This window comes from Myzus persicae, unplaced genomic scaffold, assembly GCF_001856785.1.
Source record: "Myzus persicae strain clone G006 unplaced genomic scaffold, MPER_G0061.0, whole genome shotgun sequence".
Taxonomy (NCBI): Eukaryota; Metazoa; Arthropoda; class Insecta; order Hemiptera; family Aphididae; genus Myzus; species Myzus persicae.
In genome coordinates, this window is record NW_019101213.1 from 86,302 (window position 1) to 112,337 (window position 26,036).

General features: G+C 27.5%; 3 protein-coding genes across 3 annotated transcripts; 2 read left to right on the top strand and 1 right to left on the bottom strand.

Moving 5' to 3' along the window:
• Positions 1-4,501: 4,501 nt before the first annotated feature.
• LOC111028217 (very long-chain specific acyl-CoA dehydrogenase, mitochondrial) lies at positions 4,502-10,476 on the bottom strand. The gene is made up of 8 exons (XM_022306767.1): positions 10,107-10,476; positions 8,718-8,919; positions 8,438-8,656; positions 6,196-6,317; positions 5,561-6,131; positions 5,137-5,493; positions 4,856-5,068; positions 4,502-4,776 (listed from the first exon to the last, which is right to left on the bottom strand). The coding sequence occupies exons 1-8, from the start codon at positions 10,184-10,186 to the stop codon at positions 4,639-4,641; spliced, it is 1,902 nt and encodes a 633-aa protein (XP_022162459.1). The 5' UTR covers positions 10,187-10,476; the 3' UTR covers positions 4,502-4,638.
• Positions 10,477-13,678: 3,202 nt separating this feature from the next.
• On the top strand, positions 13,679-19,434 carry LOC111028231 (borealin-like). Its single transcript, XM_022306787.1, has 6 exons — positions 13,679-14,127; positions 14,199-14,320; positions 14,879-14,990; positions 15,603-15,718; positions 18,747-18,938; positions 19,015-19,434. The coding sequence occupies exons 1-6, from the start codon at positions 14,004-14,006 to the stop codon at positions 19,138-19,140; spliced, it is 792 nt and encodes a 263-aa protein (XP_022162479.1). The 5' UTR covers positions 13,679-14,003; the 3' UTR covers positions 19,141-19,434.
• A 2,200-nt stretch (positions 19,435-21,634) lies between these two features.
• Positions 21,635-25,053, top strand: LOC111028219 (26S proteasome non-ATPase regulatory subunit 14). Its single transcript, XM_022306769.1, has 6 exons — positions 21,635-21,770; positions 21,885-22,137; positions 22,200-22,416; positions 24,334-24,446; positions 24,554-24,754; positions 24,825-25,053. Exons 2-6 carry the CDS (start codon positions 21,895-21,897, stop codon positions 24,984-24,986), a joined length of 936 nt encoding a protein of 311 aa, XP_022162461.1. The 5' UTR covers positions 21,635-21,770; positions 21,885-21,894; the 3' UTR covers positions 24,987-25,053.
• The last annotated feature ends 983 nt before the right edge of the window (positions 25,054-26,036 follow it).

Sequence of the window (26,036 nt, forward strand, 5' to 3'; positions counted from 1 at the left end):
TTTCTTTTGGGTTCTTTTCGGTAACCGCGCTTAAAAAGTGTAACTTGAAATTTGAATTAATATCATACAAAATACATGATATACGTCGCTACAAAATTGCAATACAACAGCAAAAACCGCGGCAGTAGTAGACTGAGCCCCAGTGCCTCAGACTTTTTATTAATCTTCCAAGACACGTAAATGTTCTCTCACGCGCTGCGCTTGATGCTGGAATTGTAATCGATATGACAGCTAATTTATGTGTTTCATTAAAAGAAATGTTATATTTTTCAAGAAGATCAATTATTAAATTCATTAAACTGTTAATTTCTGCGTAAAGCCGATTTTCATATTTTTTTTAATTGTGGTGGGAAAAATTTTAAGTTTTGACTTCAACATTTCAAAATCCAGATTATGATGTAGGTATGGCTAATGCCTCCAAACAGTTCAAACGTTCATAATTTAGGAAATGTTCATTATTGAATGTAAATAAGATATAGAGGATAATATATTGGAATTATCTTCTTTTTTTTTATTATGGTACCAAGGAAAATATTGGAATTATCTGTAAATCTTTTTTCAAGCTCATTAATTATATTATCTAATACAGATAAAAACATATGAAGTTTTAAATCAGTTTTTGAAGTTATTTGATTATTTTATGCTAAACCTTGTTCTGCAAATATAAATTGCTTAAACTTTTCTGGTATTGATTTCATTTTGTTTTTGGTTTTTGATTTTTGACTAGATATCTTTATGTTGTTTCCCTTACTGATGTCTTCATTAAATATTTTGTTATACTACTTATACCAAGCAAGAAGCATTACTTTTTGGGTGTTCTGATCTCATATTTTGAAAAATAGTTTTTAAAGAAGATATAAAATAAACATTCTCCATGCCCGCATTTAAATTTTGTAAATAATGACTTGCTTCTTTAAATGTTTGCTTGCAACACATATTAAAACATAACCAAATTGAATATGAAATTAAAGTCCATTTGATGAAGTAAACCATTTGACACAGCTCTTTGATTACCTTTTTAAAAAACATAATTATTAAATAAAACTAAATAAAAAAATAAAAAATAAATAAAACTAGAACTACAAGACATGGATCTTTTTTTAATGACATACATGTAAAAACTTCAGCAGTCCATCTTGTTAAGCATATTCTTTGTAACTCAAAAATAGGTTTATAATTCATAGCTTTCTGAGTGCTCAAAATCTTTAAATGTACCGAAGAATCAGAAACAAAAACGTAAAAGCTCTCTACAACATTAAAAAACATTTTAACATTTGCTATATTCTTATGAAGTTTTCTGTAAACGTTTTAAAAGTGTGATACACAAACGCAGCTGGGAATTAGATATAGATAGTATAGGCTTAATAAATAATATGTGGAGGAGGGTACAGGAGACAATAAAAGAAATATCAGCTGAAGTCGTGGGAAAACCAAAAAACACTAAAAAACCTTTGTTCAACAAGAGGTGTGAGAAATTGATTAAGGCTCAAATTTTTATGAGCCAATTTTAACTTAACAACGTTAAACATATAGCTACTGTTGAAGTAAACAAAGTACCTACTTAAGAGATTATCCAAATAAAAACTGACTTTAAATATAAATAAGAGTGTATTTGTTACAAATGTTTATATACCGATGGTTGATGGACAATATTATTATACACTCTTGTGATACAAATAATATATTATTAACATCCTGTAATTTGCCAAAAAAATAATTAGAGTAACAAGGGTTAGATATTTAGGTTTAATTTTTGATTGTAACTTATGCTGGAAAATACATGTTTCGGATATAGTGATATGCCTAAGGTCTGTCATAGTGTCATTTTCAAAATTTATAAGTTAAACAAAATATAATCCAAAGAATGAAAGAAACCATATGTACTGTATATAATTCGATGCATAAATCTATTTTCCAATACAGTTTAATAGTTTGGGGAGGTTGTTCTGAAAATGCAATAAGGTCTGCAATAATAGTCTAATTACATACTTCATTTCAATTTGTTTTAATTGTAATGTATTGATTTATTTAATGCAAAATTATTGTAGGTTATTAATGAATGTTTATACTAACATTCTATATACATCATAAAATTAAAAAAGATTTGACTAATTTTTAATTATTATTATAGGCATGAGAAGTTAGCTATTTTTATAAGTTTTTTTTAAATTCTTATTGACAAGAAATTTTTTGCTCTAAATAAATCTTGAACATTTAATACAAGGCTTCTCATAAGTTGTTATAACAGTAAATAAAGAAGGTAAATAACAATGACATTTTTTATAACCATTTAGAGTTCAAATGTTTACAAAATTCATCAAAATCATGAAAATTTGAAAATTAATTTGTATGTAAAATGTATAGGTTTTATAGAAATTAAGATTTAGGCAAAGGCTCCACCCTCCACAAGTCTACTTGACATTTTTTAGGGGTATGTGGTGCCATAGGTTTTTACCTAGTCTAACCGAGTATTTTTAAACAACTTTGGTGCCACTGGGTCTCTGGGCATATATGAAAAATGATTAAGTAAAAGAAAATAGATAATAATAAGAACAAATTTGACACCAAGTTATTTTTGTGATTACCGATTCAACTAATAAGCACTTTAATATAAATATTAAATTAACATATGTAAATAAATTATTATTCTGAAATTTATTCCTAGGAGTTTGAATGTTGTTTAAGATTAAAACCAAACTATCAAAAATATTTTTCACTTCACGTTCATATTGTTTAAAGTTTTCTAAATTTGTATTACTTAATGACTAGTTAACTAGACAATGCAAATAATATATTCAGTATAGTTATCAGCAGAATGATAATGATATAAATATTTCTTAAGTAGGTAATGACTTTCTATTCACAGTCAAAATATTTGTAAGTCTAATATTATAATTTAAAATATTATATTTTAAACAATATCATGGAAAATGTTATTATTTATAAATACATATTAATATAAGATGGTAAAAAAAGTTTAAATGATGATTTGACAGAAAAAATAAATTGAAATTTTACCAAAATCTTTGCACATAATTTCTGGTCAATAATACAACATTTTTCACCTAATGTATGGAAATATATGGGCATGAAAAAGTTGCTAATGCACTGTTTAGTTTGTTACAACTGGTACAATAATTTCTTAGACTGTAGAAATAGTTAAGGTACTAAAGAAATAGTCCATGATGACTAATGAGTTTAGAAAATATAGAGATTCCCAAATATTATTACTAGGGTTAAGAACCCTACTAGACTGAATATTATACATGTACTAGCTGAATTACCCGGCTTCGCCCGTGTAGTTTTATTTTTTTCATATTTACAATAAGGAAGTGCAATCACTGGATGGTTTCTTCCCTTACCTTATACATGTGAAATTATTTGTAGCACATACCCTTATTATGCCTAGGGCATATAGATTGTATATTTCGATTAAAAATAAAAACAAAAAAAAAATATTTACAATATATCCCTAAAACTTCTCGGAACAATTCACAACACGACGGACAAAAAGGATAGGTAACAGGTAGCTGGAAACCCGCGGGCCGCCATGTGCAGCACACTACTTATTGGCGATGAATAAATATAATTGTTAATTACTCTACTAAAACGCATAATTTTTGAAAATCCTTTCTTATTGCACGGTAAAAATATGAGAAGAATAAAACTTTATTCCAAAATTCAAGTTGCGTAGTTTTTGAGTTACAGCGATCAGTGATTAAGTGGTATTTGGATTTTATATGTATAGATTTATTTTGTGTTCCAATATTATTATGGACTCTTCTCGTGAGTAGTCTAATAACTCAGAAACTACTTGATCAAATATCAATTTAGAAACATCAACATTCCAAAAAATCATCTACTTAACAATATATGAAGTAATAAACAAAGGTTCTCACTGGAAAACAATAGAAGTCTGTACCTATACCCCCTACTTTAATGACACAGAAAATATAGTTTTCAAATACATTTATCATACAACTTCAAAAATTGGAATTCAAATAAATCAAGGAATACACTGTTTAACTATTTTTAGTTCAATGTTTGATGATTAATGTTTTCATTAAAATAATATGCTTCAACCATAAATTAAAACAAGTTAAATTACATAAAATAATGTTAAAATAGAATACATAGGTTTGTATGCATAAAGTATGTAAACACATAGATACATCAAACACAAAGAAGCAACAAAACTATTTTCCTAATACATATACATGTATATATATATATATTTATGTTTACAAAATATAATAATAAACAAAATTAAAATTTAATTCAATAATTTCGAACCAGTCCACTAATATTGTTTAATTAAATAGTAATTACAATGAATACAATATAAAATATAAAATACTTAACAAAAAAAAAACAAATTACATAATTAAGTAACTAAATATGACACAGAAAACGATAATTTTTAAATAAATATTGAAATTTTGCTAAAAGTCAGATTTGTTTTTTTGGTAAATAGCAACATAGTTCAATATTGATATAAAAATATATATAAGCTCAAGATTAATTTATCTCTATTACTTACAGAAATATATAAAAAATAACCACCTTACCTTGAACTTTAACAATTCAATGTTTATAGAAATTAATTGTTTCAGAATAAAATACTCCATTTTTAACAGTTTACAAATTTAAAGGATTAGGTTGAACTAACCCACCACTTTGACACATTTGTTCAGCAATATTACTCATTTTTGAAAAGTTATCTAAGTTCTTGCCAGACTTCAATTGCAATAAATTGCTTGCTACTCTGTCACTGGCCTAGAAATAAAAATAAATAATATTAAAAAATATATATATGTATAATAAATATTATACATAAAACACCCGTGAGACATACTTCAGAACAGTAAACTTGGGTCAGTAATGCTTCGTAATCAGCAGAGGGCAAACCCAAGTTGAGTGCTCTTGTTGCACGAGAAAGTACCACAGTCATAGTGTATGTATCAATAGCCGCTTGAGATAATCTATTCAAAAGGAACTGTTCATCAATAATACCTTTTCCATATTTGATTAACAGAGATTCAACAGCTGGTCCAAAAAGTCCTACACTCTAAAAATAAAAACAGAAATATCAAATATTATTAAAATCAATATAGAAAACTTAAAGCATTTACTCACTTGACCAGCCAGGTTGGCAGCATCTGATAATTTTGGGTGTACCAAGTGTGATAGAGATGGGGCAGAACTAAATCCAACCGATGACAGAGCACGTTTAGTGACTTCTCCAAGAATTAATCCTAAATTTGCTGTTGGATTTTTGAATGCTTTTTGCAATTCTTTGAGATGACTACCCGCAAACTGGATACCAGTTAAGGCCACAAACAGCCTCAATATATCATTAGTACCTTCAAATATTCTGAATATTCTTAAGTCACGCATAACTTTTTCTAGGCCTGTACCCTTCATGTAGCCCATTCCACCTAGAATCTGTATGGCTTCATCACATACATACCAGGCAGATTCCGATGCAAAGCACTGTTGACAAATTACATATTTTTATTTATCAGTTGTATATTCCTTAAAATAAATATTTTCTCTGTACCTTAGATATTGCTGCTTCTAAATGATAGTCAACAGACCCAGAATCCATATTTCCAGATATCATATAAGCCATACTCTCTGTCACATAATGCAACATAGCCATGCGAGCAAGTTTTTCTTGTATGCTTCCAAATGAGTCCAAACGTTTACCAAACTGTACTCTGGTGGTAGCATGCTCCACCGCTTTAGCAGTCACTGATCTCATAGTACCAGACAGAGCAGCAGCCATTCCAAACCTTCCATTATTTAATATATTCATAGCTACTTTAAAACCTTCGCCGACACCACCCAAAACATTTTCGATTGGTATCTTGACATCTTCGTAAGTCACTTCAGCTGTGTTTGAAGCTTTGATGCCCATTTTCTTTTCTGGTGGACTGTTTGAAACACCACCAAATGCTCTTTCAACAATAAAGGCAGTCACTTTGTCAACTGTTTTACCAGTCTTTTCGTCTTTTACTGGGGTTTGAGCAAATACTGTCATTATTTCTGCCATTCCTCCATTACTAATCCATATTTTATTTCCATTTAGAACAAAATGTTTACCGTCAGGAGATAAGACTGCTCGAGATCTAAAATTGTAACAATACAATATATTACATTATAATGATTGTATCATTATTTAAGAAAACATACTTGATTGAGCCAGCATCACTGCCAGATGAAGGTTCAGTCAGACAAAATGCGGCAAATTCTTTATTGGATACTCTGGGGAGATATTTAGCTTTTTGTTCAGGTGTTCCAAATAGCAAAATTCCCTGTTATGATTAAAAACCACAATTTATTTTTCAATTAGATATTTATTTTATAATATTAACATATTAGTATTACATCGCATAGTTTAAATATTACAGTTCATTTATAGCATGAGGATATTATATTTTTAAGAATGGAGAAGTTTATATGATAGGTAGGTATGTACCATATTGGTACACTTATAATTTTGAGACAAGCCATTTTGGTTATTTTTGAAATACTTTAATGCGAGTAAAGGAACTTAACAGAAGTGACATAAATTTCTAAAGATTGAAATTTGAATAAAACTAAAACTTTAACAGTCATTTTTAAAATTTATTTATAGTTAACTAACAAAAATAAAAAATAACTAAAAATCTATACACAAATCAATGGTCAACTAAACCCCAATCATTCAAATATTTTTACTAGGCATGTATACATTCTGGACTGTTAAGTAATATTGTTAACACTTCCAATTCACACACTTTTTCAAACAAAAAAGAAACTTAACAGTATTATGATTATTGGGACAAATTGTACAGGTTGAAATGGTTGAATGAAAGAATTTATAAAAAATTTTATCTATAATATATTTTAAAATAAGCTTATCACGAATGCATATATATTTAAATGCGACATACTCTTTATTAACATTACAACTATGTAACAAATTAAAAATGTTGATAAATAGTATTTATATAGATTATATTCTCAAATTTTAGCATGCTAAACATGCCATAACGTGGAACAAATAAATGAAAGATAAAAAAAAAAAAATATTTAATACACAACAAAATTACTTAATTATTTTGGTATGGCTGAAAAGAATATACAATACATATTTACAAATACGTAAAAGTTCTCCATATTTGTATTAATTCTTGTTTATACTATGCTGACATCAAAATTAAAATCAGCTAACCATTATAGATATATTGCAAGATAGGTGTTTATTAGTTATCACAAGAAGACAAATGTAAATTTTAAAAAAGGGTGCATATAAGAATTTTATCCAAGAGCAATCTAATTATGTCACTGAAATAGTATGTATCTTATTATACATCTGTCAGCTACACTGTTTAAACTGGATCACTTAGTCTATTTTAAAGGTTGGTAAATAAAATTCTAACATAGCTCTGTACAATGCAGAATTGTATGGAAATTGTGAACTGAAAAAACCATGTCACAGCCTAGGTTTAAAAGAAAGTACAAATATAAATATTTAAAATATACTTATAGGTTGGTTGTACAACAAAAATGTTACTTCATGTCTCCTCTAATATTTTAAATATGTATTAATACATGTATGTTATGTGTGTGTTTACATATAATATTATATACATAATAATATAATATAGTTTTTGCCTGTGCTTGTAATGTATCTGGATGAATAATTTACATAAACACACAATTTAAATTAACTTTTTTATATTAGAGTAAATAATTTTGTAACAAAAATAGATAAATTAATTTCACATTAGAACCTTTAACTATGGTTTTTTCTAAAAATCTTATCTTTTTTCAATGTGGCATAAGATAATATACCAAACTACTGAAGCATGTATTTTTATAACTAAAGAATAAAATATTTTTATGTTCATGAATTGCCCTATTTCTATCATTACAAAACATAAAATTTTTAAATCTGAGTGTACTCAGAACTTGAGACATTTTTTATTTAAATTAATTTTATATTTATTTATCTCACATAAACATGGGCAATGGGTAATATAAAGATTGCATACTGAAATGCAGGTATGGATCAAACTTAATTCCATGAACTCAAACTTAAATTTTTCTCCAGCTTCAATATTATTTGAACTTTTAAAAATGTATCTATAGTAAATATTCAAATATAGTGTCATAAAATAGAATAAGGAATACAAATTAACCATGGGTAAACTTAATAAAAACAATTCAAATTTCAAATTGATCTGCTATTAAACTTTAACATTTCAAACTAAATTATACTTGAACTAATCAAATATCTTAAAATCTGAGGGATTTAAGAGTTTGAGAACCCATCCTCAATAAAATGTTATCAAGATTATATGTAATTTTATCATTGATTTTTAAACATAATCATCATATAGATAGATATCAAATATAATTATACTATAGTGTAGATAGAAGTATTTACTTTAAATCCAATTGACTGATGTGCTCCTAAAACAATACCCACAGCTAAATCATGAGCACCAACAATTTCTACCATTCTAGCATATTGAGTGTTGCTAAGACCCAAGCCACCTAAGTCTTGAGGTACTTGTAATGAGAAAGCACCCATATCCCATAACCCTTCGAGGGTGTTAGGTTCTACTGTTTCAATTTCGTCATTCTTGAGTGGATTATTAACTTCCTTGAAAAAAATTAAATTAATAAATATATATTATTACAAATTTTTTTAATTTGATAAATACTTTGAAAAACTTTGTCACAGGGTCGACTAGACTGGTTAATGTTTCCGTTTGTTCATCATTTAATACGTTGGGGTATGGGAAAACTTGTGAAGTTTGTAATTGACCACGGAACAGGTTCATTGTGAAGGATTTTGATTGTTTAACATCTTTTTTTGAGTCTGAGGATTTTTCTGTCGAGAGTGCAGCAGTTGTTGACAACAGTCTATTTTAACATTGTTATAAATTAATCAAAAGTAAATAACTAGGTAGGTACAAAAAAAAAAAATATTTCCATCTTTACATAATTATGTTTCGCTATTCAATTATAAATTATACTTCTTAGGTATAAAATAATACATAACAAGTTTTTATTCATTTTGAATTAATATTTTTAAAAAGTATAAGGCATAATAATTAATAAAAGGTTATCACAAAGGTATCTAACCTACTCTTTTGTTGATAATTTGTGTTTGATGCATTATTTTATTAGTTAAGTTTATAGAAATATGCTTTATATTAAAATTGACAAACACGTGTAGGAATAACAAAAAAAAAAAAAAATTATATTGATAACCAATAATTATAAGGTAATATAATGGAATAGGTATAACATTTTTAAACTTCAACAATTAAAAATTAATTTCAGCTTTAATTAAACTTATAATGTTGATGAAAATATTTTGAATATATTGTATGTCCTAACAATATTATTTTTATAAATATAATAATTGTACTTCACTTCCTGATTTGTATGTCAATATTATTAAATTGGCATTGTTCTATTTATAGTGAAAGTATATACATCAAAGCCAAACCATAAATAATATATTATATTGAGTACAAAGGACAATATTACGTAATTAAATGAGATTATTTATTTATTTTTTAATGAACTCCATAAAAATATTATATTAATGTTTAATTAATTACTAAGTTAATATTATAAAACTGTTATATTAAAAATTAAATGGTCAAAATATTTGTGAATTATTAATATAACAGCAATAAGTTATAACACTGATTTAAATTAATCTTAAATTTACATTGGTACTTAACTGAAATGCATTTTATTTTAAACCTTACAAGTAAAATGTTGAGCCCGATGTTGAGTAAACTCAATATGCAATACATAGAGGTCAATCAATTTCATCTATCAAAAGTTGTACTTATATTGTAATTAAGAATGTTAGAATGTTAGATAATTATCCAAATATTTAACTTAATATATATGACAGAAATAGTGAGTTCACCAATGATGTCTGGGTATTTACTTATTTAACCAACTTTATTTCGATTTTTATCAAATATTGTTAATTTGTAAGCTGCATTTTAAACGGCAGTCTATAGATACATTTTACATGCAGTTGTGCAACAAATGTCAATAAAACTGAAAAGCAAAAAACAACATACCTTCTAGTTTTCTGAACGGTCCTATATTCTTCTAGTGTTTTCAATTGGTTACGGTTTAATTTATTATATACTTTGAACATTTTTAAATTAGGGAGTTGAAAAAAAATTACAGAAAAAAAAATTCGATAGTATTAACTACCCAACACGAGCAAGCTACAACAAGGAAGTGTCAGTGAGTCGTGACTAACAGCAAATTTCTGACTAATACGTATTACGTCGGCTGTTACGCACTGGCTACTGTGCCAACTGCCAAGTTACAAAGCAATACAGTACTCGAAGGCAACAACGACTAAACCAACTACGCAAGGTCGATGTAAAAAACAATAAGTAGCCAAATAGAATCGCCAACAACAATATTTACAACAATATTCGTGATATCGTAGATTTTGTTTTGTGATAACTATAGTTTAGTTGGTCAATTTTACAAAATGTATACAAGAATATATAAGAACAATGTTAATGACCCACATATGAGAATTCTTGATAAAGTACAGTGTGGCCACATGTCAGTCAATCATTGTTTGCACCACAGATAATGTTATTAAAAATTTAATGCTATAGACCTTTAAATTTTAGTTAATTTAGTTAATAGGTTTGTACTTTGCACCACGATTGGTGGCAATACTGACATCACATACAACCACAGATTAAATAAATTTTAAGTTTTATTTAATCTGTGGTACAACCCATAGAAAATAGATCTGTGGTACAACCAACGATGCCGTAGTTTTACTAACCCCAAGATAATCTCCAGAAGTGATCAAAAAAAAATTACCAGTTGCATAGAAATAGAACCTCAAAGTTATAAGCAATTTGTTAATGGATGTCACTGCATTGTTTCTAAAAAAAAATAGGATTTCCATAAGTTAGCACCTTATTTTGTGTGTGTAAAACCTAGATCATAAATCATAATTTTACAAAACAGAAAACGTAATTGGAAACAAAGTTTTCAAAAACTATTACGAGTTGTTTAATGTGAAAACGGTGAGTTATAAGGCTACAGACAACGAGGATTAAATTTATCATAAATCACATCTATCGTTTATTTGGAATTCCGACAAAAAAAGAAATTCAATGTTATTGAAACTAAGTTTTTTTTAAAAACTATTTTCTAAAACCAAAAATATATATCATGGCTATAAATAGGGTAACATTCCATTGAAATTTTTCTGTTAGATAGAGCCATGGAGGTAGTAAAACTTATTGGGTACCTTCTATTGAAATTTCTTAGCTATGAAAAGAAAACCTCATGAATTTCTAACTAATTTCTAGAAGTTCTTATCGAGAATAATTATTATAAAACAAATTTCCAAAATTCGAAAAATTTCTCAAGGCTATAATTAACTAGCCCAAAAAGAGTCAAAATATTTCGAAAATGTTACAATGTATGGAAAATGCAAATAAAAATATCTAGTGAAAATTTCAAGGGGAAATGGTAATTAATATTTTTCTACCCAAAAAAAAATAAAATCTATTTTTAAAAATTGGTTTTGGGTAATAATTAACATATTTTTAAAAAAATTTTTTTGTTCTTGACGCTTTCGAAAACTACTAGGAATTTTTAATGTTGATCTCCTGAAAATATTAACTAGATTTTTCTTTTCAATCATAAATTATTATAATTTCGAAAATCTGAGAAATTTCTACTTCTTAAAAGGGTGCTGACTGACGGAAAAAAATAAAAACTAAATTATATTTTAACTACATATTTTTTTCCTTTAAACCTACATACTATACGTGTGGTAAAAGATTTTGAAGTTTGATATAGATGCAGGTAGTTTTTATATTTTTGTTTTGATACAAACGATTTTATAAATAATATTTGATAGGTACTATAATTTTTTAATTCAATATTTTCTAAACACTAAATATTTTGGGGTGCAGTTATAGTAAACCATTTTACCTATCCATTGATGAAGTTATTTGGTCGTTGATATTTTCTAAAACTTGAAGAACGACCACCTTCAAAATTCGGAATCTGATCCTAAAATCATGATCATCCCAAAGTGTCATATTATGATCAACTCGCATACGTATGGTATATATACAATGTTGTCGATGTTGATAATTTAAAAATTCGACGATTTCCTGATCATCGTCTTCAGAAAATATTCCAAGTATATCCATTATTCATTTATAAAAAAGTAAAGTAGGTATAATAACTGTACGGGCTGGTTTGGTATTATAATAATAACAAAATACAACTTTTGGTTATCACAGCTATACACTACACATTTATTCGTCGAATGACTTGTTATTTGGTCAAAAAATTACCTAATAACTTGTTCGTGAAGTCCACAAAATTATTTTCAATAAAATCCGAAAAATGATTATTGATTACCACGGTGGAAGTAACCCTGATCTCATAAGAGGTAAGTCCTGGAAAGCGGTTTACCAGATATACCTGTGTGGAATACAAGAGGGCTTCGTAAGCAATCTCATATATATGATGTCAAATATTGGTTAGAATATATTCATGAAAAGATGAGATAGAGTTAGCTAGGTACCAAAGAGAGGACTGGTAGAGTTTTGGGAACGTAACGCCACGTTAAAAACAGAGAATAAAAAAGATCAAAAATGGGACAACTAGAGTGAAATAAGGACTTTAGTTGAAACTTGCCTGCAACTTGCAAGCCAGCGACACCTGATGTTAAAAGGAGATCACGATGATTCCACTTCGATTGCTGGGAGAGGGGGTGAATATGATCTAACATAACCCATAATACTTCTTATGCCCTCAAATTCCTTATCCAAATCTTCCTTAAATTTTATTAGTCCATCTTTTTCTCTAATTCCTTGGTCAGACTTTACATCTCGTATACAACGTCATATTTTTAACCTTTGGTCTGTTTACTGGCATAATCTGCCCGCTAATTTTGCTTCCAGATTTAAATCTATTGTACCCAATATTATTAATAATACTTTGTTCGCAAATGTATTGCTTTGCTCCCCAGATCCTCCATTATTCAGTTTAATCGTCTACGTATAGGCATCATTTATTAGTTTATTACCCTCTCACGCTTATAAATTAAATTTAAATGATTCTCCCTTTTGCACTCGGCATTTGGAAGAATCCATCGGCGATTTGTTTCATATTCTTTTCGACTGCCCCTCACTCTTCATTAAACGTCAGGACAAGAGGGTTACTTCTCTCATCTCCTTGAATGTTTCATTTAATCTCTACTCCATTCTAAATTCTAACTCCTAACAGGTCATTATTATTATTATTTCTTTTATTCGGGAGGCTGGTTTTTTCATTTGATTGTTTTTTTTATATACTTTAATCTTACTATTATTATTATTATTATTATTTTTTTTTTTAGTTATACATTGCTTACTTTTATTGATTATTCTATCTGTTTTTATATTGCTTTGTTAATATTTTAATGTATTATAATTGTTGAGCTAGATTTTTAAATAAAAGCTATATAAAAAAAAAACTTATTCATGATTTATTCATCGAATAAGACTTATTCTGACATTGAAAAACCGGTAATTAGTTATTTTTTCTTATCTGTCGAATAACTCTTGTTATTCGATTAATAAAAATATGATTGAAAAACCGGGCCTAGTGTATCTTTACTAATGGTGTGTACACAGAAATACAGAATAGATTAAACGGTGTCACCTTAAAACAGTCACTAGCTTTGATCCTTCCCTCAACCATATTACCATTTATCAATTTACCATAGATAAAAGATTAAACATTTAAACCTCAACGGCTGAACGTCACAGTTTTACATTCGCAATATTCGCATTTCACTTCACGCTGTCGTCGACTGCCGATTTGCGTTGTTCTTGTCTACTTTTCGTGTGGCAATAAAATTGTCCTTTGGCGACTAGCTGTTAGACGCGAGTAATCCGTTTCTATTGCGTCAAGTCCAACTACCATCTAAAATGCCACGCACCAAGAAAAGAACTGTCCATCGTTCGTCTGCTGTCGACATGACTGCTGTGAATGCAACGACGGCCAACCAATCGAAAAATATGAAAGAAATTTTGAACGAATTTGATTATGAAAGTAATATGAATACAATTTCGCCTGTCATCTAATCTGTGTATTTAATTTATGCTTGTTTTTTCGTTTTTCAGAACAAAATATTGAAGATTATTTTTCTGACATATTTGATACCAAAAGAAATTTAATCGAAAATTCATTTTTAATGACCAAAATGAATTTGGCCGACTCACTACATTGTAATCTTTATGACTTTGTGAGTTTCATAGCATTATCCATTAAGGGGACGCCATACCCACGTGCTTTGTTTTAGTCTTACAACCATAACATAGGAAATTTAACTTTGTTATGTTTAATCTTAGAGTACCTATTCTTAAATATAGAAGTAGGAATATTATTTATTCAATGACAAGTTATTTATTCATGTTTAAATTTTAAAGCGAGTTATGAGCATTTTATAAAAGTAAATTGTTTGTACATTTTAAAACTCTCACCTTTAAAATTTAAATATAAAAAAATAACCTATGTAATGACACTAGTATTATCTAGATAATACTTATAAATTTGATAACATGTTTAACAGCTCTAAACAATAGAGTTAAATGAATTTTTCAGAACATGCAATTTCTTATGTTATGCATTTGTAAGACGGAGACAAGGCATGCAAGTATAGCCTCGTCTTAAATCTATTTCATTATAGAATGTAATACATTTTAGATCTAGGTATCTAACCCACTTTTTGAATTTTATTCAGATACTTTTTCCTATACTATAAAGAGTACAACACAGAGGTCATCATCATTTATTTTTTTAGATTTCTAAACAGTATCCAATAGAATCCAACAGTGGAACTAAAGGAAACCTAGAACGACCGTCAAGGCCAGTTACCAAAGCTACAGTAAAAAGGATGACTAGAGCAAAAAGTGGTAAGATCCTATTTATAACTTCATATTTCGGAATTTGTTTTTAATTTTTAATTTTCCGATTGACATTGCTACAAAGTTTTCATATCAATCTATCTTGATTATATTTTGGCTCTATCCATTACTATGGTCACTGGTTTAATAATAAGCTTTATGAAATATTATTAACAAAAAATTGATAGATTTTATTTAGAAATCTAATAAATTTGAACGTTTCTGAATGATTTATATGAATTTAATTAATTAATTAAATTTTTAATTTAAAAATTACTGAAAGTTTTCAATTTTGAAAAGTAGCAACCGGATATGTCCAAGAAAGTTGATAATCAGAGTATTTTTACTACTGGATAGTGTCTTTAAATAAAACAAAAAATATACTATATTATATATAATAGAAATTATATATTGTGTTGTGAACTTGGAGTATGGAAACTATTACCTATGGTCATAGAGCCTTCTATAATTCAAACACTAAGAAGTAGGAGTGAAAAAGAAAAGTTTATAGGTTGGTACAAACCAGAGTTCTACATCTGTAATCCTTTTAGATGAGTTTCAGGCATTTGAATTAGAGTTTTAGACTATAATATCTAATTATAATTTCTTTAATTTTTTCAGGGCTTAAATCAACATCTAAGACCAATGGTTCTGCCATTGTAACAAAACACCATAGTGCAACACGTAATGTTGATAATAAGCTACTATTAACAGAAACAATAGAATCTAGATTTAAAGTAATTATAATATATAAATTAGGTATTTATATAAAGTTAACAGCATACATAATACTCCTACCAATCATGTGCAGCATATTTATTTGATTATTTTTAATACTTTTTTTCTTCATTTGTATAAGTTTTTAACATAATCTATACATATATCTATAGCTATACTACTATATAAAATGAAGTCACTTTTTTTTGTCCGGGATAAACGTCAATTCAATCGTCGTGCAATTTTTTTTAAATTAAAGAGGACATCACAGAGAAGGTTTAAGGCAAAAATTTAGTCCGATAAAGTTAATAAATCATTAGTTATTATTAATTAAAATAAATGTGTAAATTGTATACCTATAACTTTTTTAGTAAGAAATAGTCGCTGGCTGAAAATAAATAACAATCAAACTCGACAACCACAAATATAGGTATAGATTTCCGTATTTATTTTAACATCGCCGTACACTGATATTATTTTCGTTGTATGGACTGAGTAATACTTTTCTATCATTTTCGGTAGAACACGTCTTTTCTCGATTTTGATTGTTATTTAATTAATTAGCTGATGAAGTCAATGCGTCTTTGAAAAGATCCTACTTATGGCCTTATATAAAAATATTAGAACTTAAAACTGATATGAGAGTGCTATGTAAAGATCAAGATAATATAAATTTTGTCAAAGATTTACTTTTAATAGGCAAAGGCGAATTTCAAGCAACGAATGATAAAATAAATATTAATAGCTTCTGTAATTCAGTACCCACTATAACAAAATTGATTCAAAACGTGTACTCGAACATTCAAAATATATCTTCTAAATATCATTGAAATGGTTTCAAGAAAGGGCTAATTTATCACCAACAAATGAGCAAGTCGACAAATTTAAATTATTTGATTCTATCTAGGTTTGACGCTCAATTACATATGTACTATTCAGTTGATACAGTTTTAAAAAAAGAGGATGCAGTCCATTTCCCAACTGAATTTCTTAACTATTTAACGCCTTATGGAGTCCCACCACATACACTGATTTTAAAAATAGGGGCACCTATTATTTTAATGAGAAATTTGAGCCCACCCACACTTTGCAATGGTACAAGATTACAAATCAAAAAATTGAGAAGTTTATTACTTTAGTGCATAATATTAACAGGCTGTGGTAATGGAAAAATTGTTTTAATACCATGAATACCAATTATACCTTCAGATTTACCTTTTAAGTTTAAACGTATTCAATTTCCCGTTAAATTAGCATTTGCAATGACTATAAATAAAGCACAGGGACAAACACTTAACGTTGCTGGAATTGACCTAAGCGTTCAATGTTTTTCTCACGGTCAACTATACGTCGCCCTGTCACGTGTGACATCCAAATTTAATTTGTATATTTTTGCCCCCGATCCAGAAAAAGTTGATAACGTTGTTTACAAAGAAATTTTTTAAGTCTGAATTATCAAAATACTGGCATAATTCATATCTTTTGTTCCATCCATAGTTATACCTACAAAATGAACATACACAATTTACATACAATATACATATACATTTACCACTACATACAAAATAATTTTTTTTAAACATTGTGAAGAACTGCGGTGGGGACGCTAAATTTATATGGCTACATTAGCACGAAGACGTGACTAAAAGTGGTCTAAAATAAAAATAATTATTTAACATCCTGAAAATAAATAGCAATTTAATATCTGAAATATCTTGCAATAGCGAAGCATTGCAGGGTCAGCTAGTAAATTATAAATTAAACAGTACACTAGTGAAGGGGAATTAGTCTAAATCAATATATTTTAGGTATTAAAATAAAAGGATAATTTCTATATTGATTGTATAGGAAAAAATTACTTTTTTTTTAATCATAATTATAAAGCAGCCCACACAAGGATTGGCTGACTGAAAAGATTCCTCGTTTCCTGATAGGTTGATCCCCTTGAGCATAATAATGGAAAATAGATAAAATTGACTTTCTATTTTACCCTGACATAATTCAGTGTTATTGTGAATTAATTCTTTCATTATTGTAAAGTTAATATTACCAAATATAATTTCGGTTGTGTTTAGTATTTAAAGATAAAATGGAATAATTTCATTTAAGAAAATAATGTTAAATACACTTTTTTCTTCATATTCTTTGAATCTGCAATGATCATCTTAAGAGGACCTGTATTTGTTGTCTCTGTTTTTCTAACGCATGACATCCCAAGTCATATGTTGAGTAGTTCCAATCTTATGTTATTCCTTAATATTAGGGTGAATTTACCTATTATGAAATTTAGAGGTTTGTTGTGTCGCTGGATTTTCATGATATTTTAGTTTTTAATCAAGTTGTAAGTATATATATAGCTCGCTTAAAAATTATTATTATCATTATTATTATTTATTATATAACGGGCACAAGGCCCACAAATGACATATTATATTTTACATACATTTGAAAAATCTAATACATGGTAACACAAAGTAATTACAAATATCAGTTAATATAACCTCAATAACACAACATTTTGACGACATAAAATAATAATTAATTAACATAAGACATAATGAATTCTGTATTATAAACAAAATTATAGAACATAGATAATGTTTTTACCTTTAAGTTTCATCATTGATTAATGATTGATTTAATCAATGGTTTCATATTAGGTTAATTCACTATAATAATAAAGGTAACGTAAGATTTTAACTGCTGTATGGACATTTTAGTATAATAGAACACAAACTGGTTTGACATCATCTCAAATCTCAAAATAAAAAACAATTGGTCTAGGTTCAAAACTTATAATAATCACATACTAGTTTTTTTTATTTTTCATTATTATATCTAATAAAAAATAAATTATGTTTAACAATTACTAGATTTTAAGTAGGTAGTAGGTAGTAGGTACCCATATTAAGTATAAAAATCATTTAACTTATAAGACTTTTTTTGTGTTATGATTGACTATTGCTGCAATTTTTAGGTTGATTTCTCATCAATTTTTTTTTATTAAATAATTACTCATTTGAATCTTATTAATAAAATTGATTTCAGACTCCAATTAATCGACCTGTATATACTTCAGCAACAGTTACACCAAAAGTAAATATGCATGAACCAATATCAATGATGCGGCGTCCAAACCAAGGAGAGGTTGCACTTTCAATGACTGGAAGTCCACTTATGGTTTCGTCTGTTTCTAGGGATGATATGGCCACAGTCAGTGTACCGTTAGCCAATGGAAATGTAATTACAATTATTCAAAAACTATCAACATAATATCTGTCATAGAAATTGTAGACTCAAAATTTTTTTTTTTTAGATTCTTTCAATATTGCCTAGAGCTGGTGCTTCTATGGACATTTCATTTGATGAACAGACTAAAAGTGAATTACTTCTTCTCAAGGGAAACATTGAAGGGCTGTTAAAAATGAATCGGGGCTCGTGAGTACACAATAAAAATATATTTTCTACTGATCTGATTCTACTGGAAAAATCACAGAGGATGTTGACTATACAATGTAATGATTACAATAATTTAGTATTATAATATTATATTTTTCAATATTTATATATGATTTAATTATTAATAAATGTATTTGCTCTACCTCAACTAAAAATGAAAAACATTTGTTAACAATGTTTCGGACAGAAAAATATGTACTAAGGATAAATTAATTTGAATGCTCTTAAACATAAAAAACAAATTTACCTCGATACACCAGTCTTGTAATAATATTGCTAAAACACTAATATTTTCTGTACCGGTTTTTTTTTTTTAAAGTTAAATATTATTTTCTTGTGTTAAATTTTTTTTTATTATTTATAAAGGTGTATTTAATTATGAACATCTGCAATTTATATAAAAACAGTGTTTTCTAGTTATAGTTAGCTCACTAATAATTGTAGGAATGAATTGTATTAATTTAAAAAATGAAGTTTAAAAAGGTTTTATAAATTTCTTATGTAAAATGAATCTAAATTATAATTAAATATACAGAAACATTGAGGATGTTTTAAATATGAATTATGGTGTATTTTGTTACCTTAAACATGTTGAAATAGTTTTAAAACTGTTACTGTGCTATGTTATAATAATGAATTGTTTACAACTTTAATAGTTGAGTTATTGTTCTATTCATACATTCATTGTCATAATATAGGGTCTGCTCAATTAGCCTTTATAATGAAAGTGATAAAAAACTCCTTAAGGGGATGCCACACCTATTATCTAGTGAACCTACTAGGGTTATTTTACATTTTAATTTTAAAACAAGTTTTGAGTATTTTAAAATGTACAAACAATTTACAATTTTTAAAATAATCATATTTTGCTTTAAAACTATGACATAGAAAAAACCCCAAGAGGTTCACTAGATAATATTCTTACTTGTAAATTTTTTAATAAGTCAATTCGCTCCAATATTAATCATTACAGAGTTAACTTGATTATTCAGAACGTAGAATTTGTCATGTCACGCATTCGTAAGACGGAGACGACACGGAGGGTCTGGCGCATGGGACTTTTCTAGGAGGGGGGGGGGACAAAGGTAATTTAAAATGGACATAGTAGATAATATGTTTGTGCAAGGGGCAATAAGATTTAAAAATTAAAATATTGTAAAAAAGCCAACAAAGGTTCTTACCTTAAAGTTTGATAATAGGTGAATTCACTCTAATATTAAAAGTAACAACACAGGGTTGGTTCTGGAGAACATAATATATTTGACATGTTAATCATGGGTCAGAGAGAGAAAACTAATGGTGTTTCGACATCCTTATATCCAGATATCATTTCATCTTATATTGCTATGCACATCTTCAATAGTTTTACATAATATTATTATTCAGTATTCTAAATTCTGTACTTTTATTATTTAATACTAAACATAGAAAACTATTAATTTTATTATGATACTAATTATTAAATATTATTAATACTCAACTTTCTAAATGGTATTCGGAAAAAAAAGCCCCGTACCAACAAAAAACATAACACTTTTTTATTAAAGTATGCATTTCATAATTGTTAATTTTTAAACAATATATTATTATTCATCTATAGAAATATATTTATAACCATATATATAACATAATTTTTATATACTCTTATATCATAATAATATTTAATAAAATAATAAACCCAATATTTTAAACTATTTAGGTTAGCAGTTAGCCACAACATTAGAAATCAATGCTACTAAATAATTTTTAAAATGTTTTTAATTATGTACAAATGACAAAAGACAATTATTACAAATTGCAACTATACTTGTATATTTTATAATAAGAGAAATGCATGTTAAGGAATGTTATTTATGGAATGATTTTTAACTGTGATATAATTAGTTATTGTTTAATGTCAGATGCTAAATAAAATTTTTTTTAAAGAACTACCTTTTAATCAAATAAATGTACAACCTAGTGCATAATACCTATAATAAATTAGATGCATAATAATATAATATAATAATTTAAATAATTTATAAAATAAATGTAATGATTATATTATGATTATTATAATTAAATGTAATCATGCAAATCAAAAAAAAAAAAGAATAATGTGTTTAGTACGGGGCTTTTTTTCCTAGATTTTTCTAACTTCTGCCGATTTATTATTTTTATTTATTTGTGAGTTCATCCATAATTCTTGATCGTTTATTTCTAACTGACTTCAAAAGTTCAAACCAGATAAAATAGACTTTATGGCAATATAGCTTTAGCTTGTACACATAGACAGGGCGTGGTGGAAGTTTCTTTGGTGAAAGGTGGCTGAGAATAAGGTCTATGCTTCAAACGACTGTTTGTGATAAGTAGTATCTTTAATCACGGTTTAAGCATAGATAATAGATTTATTATCTATGGTTTTATATCTAAGGTCTAACCTCAATTTTATAGTAAACTTAATATTTTAGGTTATGTGATTAGTTTGTTGTCAAACTCAAATTCGCTTAATCATTTTTCGAATACACAAATACACAATAATATATTAATGTACATATTACACTAGTCACTGTCCAGTATCCACTCAGTACTCACAAATTCGATTTTGAAACGTAGAAGTTACCAACAACACAGGTATGTCATATTATATTATTATATTATTATATCATCCAGTTTGTAAAAATTTAAACACTCAAATTTTACAATAACCCTTGGTTTGTAACTTATTCTCTTTTGTTTTGCTGATAGTTCAAAAGTTATGGATCGTCTATTGAGGTTGGGCGGTGGTATACCCTTGGGACAAGGGTCGGCTCCTGCTGCCGATACTCCTGTTGTAGACACTGCTGAACAAGTTTATGTGTCATCATTGGCCTTGTTAAAAATGTTGAAACATGGACGAGCTGGAGTTCCTATGGAAGTTATGGGCTTGATGTTAGGTGAATTTGTGGACGATTACACTGTACGTGTTATTGATGTATTCGCTATGCCTCAAACTGGAACCGTAAGAATGTGTACCTACTATTATTATTTTTTTCACTTGATGTTAATAATTAATTATTTCAGGGTGTAAGTGTTGAAGCTGTAGACCCAGTATTCCAAGCAAAGATGTTGGATATGTTGAAACAAACAGGCAGGCCGGAAATGGTTGTAGGATGGTATCATTCACATCCAGGGTTTGGGTGTTGGTTATCTGGTGTAGATATTAATACACAACAGAGTTTTGAAGCCCTCTCCGAAAGAGCTGTTGCCGTTGTAGTTGACCCCATTCAAAGTGTCAAAGGTATTACTTTGTATATTGTTAAACCGACCTATAAAATGTCCTATTTTTCTTCTCTCAATACCCACCCACCCATATTTAAAGTGTTGCCTGAGCAACACTTGTACCCTACGTCACACACCACTGAAATAAGTTATGGGTATAATCTCAAGTTATATTTATGTGATTTTTTAATATGTAAAGTATAAATGATTTTTTAATATGTAAAGTATAAATGATTTTAGTGAAATGCCAACCATAATTGAAGTATACTTTAACTTATAATTAAAGTTTTAATGAAAAATATTTTGTGAATGTTTATGGAAGAGGAATTCAAATTTGTTTTTCCAACATCTCATTAAAATGTTAAGATAACTTTCAAATTTTGAAGGGCATACTAACATATTAAAATGTGTTTTTTTTCAATATAGGTATCAATTATTAGACAAAAAATCTATTAAGTATAGAAAACTAAAATAGAACATCAAATGAATAAAATAAGATTTAAGTTCTATATAGTAAAATTATTATCATTATACACTAATTGCCAACATCATAATTATATTTTTTTTACTCTTTACTCTTTGGTATTGTGGCTCGAAGATGATCCTTTTATGTACAGTTTGAATACTTCTGGGCTATGGTGTTTAAAGTATATCAACTAAATTAAAAATAATATACTAGTATAGTACACTTGAAATAATTTATTTGTTAAAATCTTAAAACAAATAAATATTATATTATATTTACCTATATATTGTTAAAATAATATAATTGATTTTTAAATTGCATTAATATAATGTTAATGTCATATTAATTCAATGTTTAATCGTCTGTTAGTTCAATACTAGAATTAACTATGTATTTTTTTAATCCAACAGATTATGAGTTTCATCTTACCTACTATTTACTAACTATAATATAAAGCTCTATTCATTATACAAATAAATCTCTACATCATATTACATCTAACCTTATGAAAACGCAGTACTCAAATTTCTTACTATACTCTATAGTCTATTCCACGAGAGAATAATCAGTCCGCCAACCAATGCTCGTTAGTTGTGCATCTCTCATCAATTTTCCGGCAATAGAGTGATCATGTGGTTCTCTACTTGCCAATCAAATCATTTGTGATGCGCGAAAAGTGATAATTCTCTCGTGGAATAGATTATAACTCATAAGTTCATAATATACCATAATTTACCTTTGGCAGTTAAGTTTTTAGTTTTTTAATATTAGAGCTAATTAACCTATTTTTAAACGTTATAGGTAGGTTACATTATAAGTGTTATCTCAAAGGTTTTTTACAATATTTAAATTTTTAGGACAGTTATGCCCATTTCTAAATATTTATATTTTACATACTTATAAATTATTTGAAAACTAAAATATTATAAAAATTTAATGAGAAAACATATAATATTTTTACCTTAAAGTTTCATAATATTATAATCAATTAAATATAAGAACAGTAGTCAGCAGCCAACTTGTAACTAGTTGTATGGCTTAATTTCAAAGTGCTGGCCTTGCGAGTGGCAAAGCTAACATCTGTGGGAGATTGGTCCGATAATGGGTCTGAACGTCATAGATGAAAATTCATTGCCGCCGCTGATTACAGTTCTCATTTTGAATTTGAATATAATATTTTAATTACTCACTCAAAATTGGAACTGCTAGATGTATATTTTTGTATGTTATGCATTGGTAAGACAAAGACAACAAATGTTTGTACGATATCCTATTAAACTCTTTCAAACTGATAATATACAATTTTCAATAATGTCCATGAACATAAAAATTTAATTTCTGTTTAAAAAAATATATTATTTAAAATTTAACAAATATAGTATGTATTCACTCTTTTTAATTATTTACCAATGTTCTTTTAATTATTAAAAACAAAAAAATTAATTTAGTTTGTTATTTAATATTATTTAGGAAAGGTAGTTATTGATGCCTTCCGTTTAATCAACCCCAATATGATGGTACTTGGCCAAGAACCAAGACAAACTACTAGTAACTTGGGACATTTACAAAAACCTTCAGTTCAAGTCAGTAAAAATTGATTTTTATTTTTTATTAATAATTGTTGAGAACTTAACAAGTTTCAAACAATATAATATGATATGTGTGTTTTATATCTTATTTTTCATTTTAGGCTTTAATTCATGGTCTTAATCGTCATTACTATTCCATTTCAATAAACTACAGAAAAAATGAACTCGAACAAAAAATGTTATTGAATCTACACAAGAAATCATGGATGGATGGAATGGCACTTGAAGATTATGAAAAGCACTGTGATACCAACCGAACTACAGTTAAAGAAATGCTAGAATTAGCTAAGAGTTATAACAAAGTAAATACCTATTTTATTGCAAAGAAAACAGTTTACTCATTATTAAATGTATTGCATGTTATTTTTAAAGGCTTTGGAAGACGAGGATAAAATGACACCGGAACAATTGGCGATTAAAAATGTAGGCAAACAAGATCCTAAGAGGCATTTGGAAGAAAAAGTTGATAATCTAATGTCTGGAAACATTGTTCAGTGTTTAGGTTCTATGTTGGATACTGTAGTGTTTAAATAATACTTGTGAAAATATTATGCAATCAAGGAAAAAAAATATGGAAAGAAATAAATTATTTTTAACTGTATTTCAGAATCTAATGGCTAATATTTGTGTGCCGCTCCAATATTTCTAAGAATATTACTCATAAGTCATTACTGTATTTTCTCTTTTTTATATTATAAATAAATCTTAAATAATAAAGATTTCTATTCTTATAATTTAAGCTAATATCATCTTTCATATTATTAGGTGTTAACTCAAATAAATAATTATTCTCAAATTTATTCAAAGATATTAAAATAAAAAAGGAATAATGAGTGTAATAAATAATAATATTTAATAGTTTACTAACTATTCAAGTATTTTCATATACAATAATTGTAATTACTTTTTTATTTATTTACAAGTATTTTTAAGAATTTTCCTCACATTAATTATCATATGTATTTATAAAATCAGTGGTGGCTTATGTTCTTGTATAAATGTAATCTAGTTTTAAATATATATTCTGAAATAGATTCAAAAGTAATGGGTCAATAGTCGGGTGCACAAATATGAATAGGTGCCCATCGACTTTAAATGTACTTTGTAAAATACAGATATGAGCATTTATAAATGTGTATTAGTTTTTATATGTTAACTACAGTGGTGTACACAAACTGGGAGTAGGTTGTGGGTGTTTGAACCATCCCCCTTGGTATTTTTTTACTATACATATTAATGTATAAAAATGACTAAAATTAAAAAAAATATTTTAGTATAATATGTACTTTTATATATAATTTTTTATTACAACCCCTCCCATTGGAAATATCTGTGCACCACTGGTGAACTAACAATACACTCAAAATGTGTTTTGTTTGATTCTCAGATAATCTTTTTTTTTTTTTAATAATTCTATATAATTTATATTCTTTTAGATTTGTTGTACAAACATATTTTTAAAGTTTGTTTGAAATGTCTTACTTAATGTAATAAGACTTGAATATTATTATTCTTATATTTCAATTCCTATTTTCTAAACGTTTTGGGTGGCATTTGTTGGCTTTTGCTCGTATGCTTGTGTGC

Excerpts from the sequence above, each read along its gene's own strand:
- LOC111028217 (XM_022306767.1), bottom strand. The coding sequence starts at position 10,186 with ATGTTCAAAGTATATAATAAATTAAACCGTAACCAATTGAAAACACTA. Across the intron at positions 6,318-8,437 it reads ATCAGTCAATTGGATTTAAA|GGAATTTTGCTATTTGGAAC; the intron begins GTAAATACTTCT and ends TAATCATAACAG. Across the intron at positions 6,132-6,195 it reads AGTGATGCTGGCTCAATCAA|ATCTCGAGCAGTCTTATCTC; the intron begins GTATGTTTTCTT and ends TTACAATTTTAG.
- LOC111028231 (XM_022306787.1), top strand. The coding sequence starts at position 14,004 with ATGCCACGCACCAAGAAAAGAACTGTCCATCGTTCGTCTGCTGTCGAC. Across the intron at positions 14,128-14,198 it reads GAACGAATTTGATTATGAAA|AACAAAATATTGAAGATTAT; the intron begins GTAATATGAATA and ends TTCGTTTTTCAG. Across the intron at positions 15,719-18,746 it reads CAATAGAATCTAGATTTAAA|ACTCCAATTAATCGACCTGT; the intron begins GTAATTATAATA and ends AATTGATTTCAG.
- LOC111028219 (XM_022306769.1), top strand. The coding sequence starts at position 21,895 with ATGGATCGTCTATTGAGGTTGGGCGGTGGTATACCCTTGGGACAAGGG. Across the intron at positions 22,138-22,199 it reads CTATGCCTCAAACTGGAACC|GGTGTAAGTGTTGAAGCTGT; the intron begins GTAAGAATGTGT and ends TAATTATTTCAG. Across the intron at positions 24,755-24,824 it reads TAGCTAAGAGTTATAACAAA|GCTTTGGAAGACGAGGATAA; the intron begins GTAAATACCTAT and ends TTATTTTTAAAG.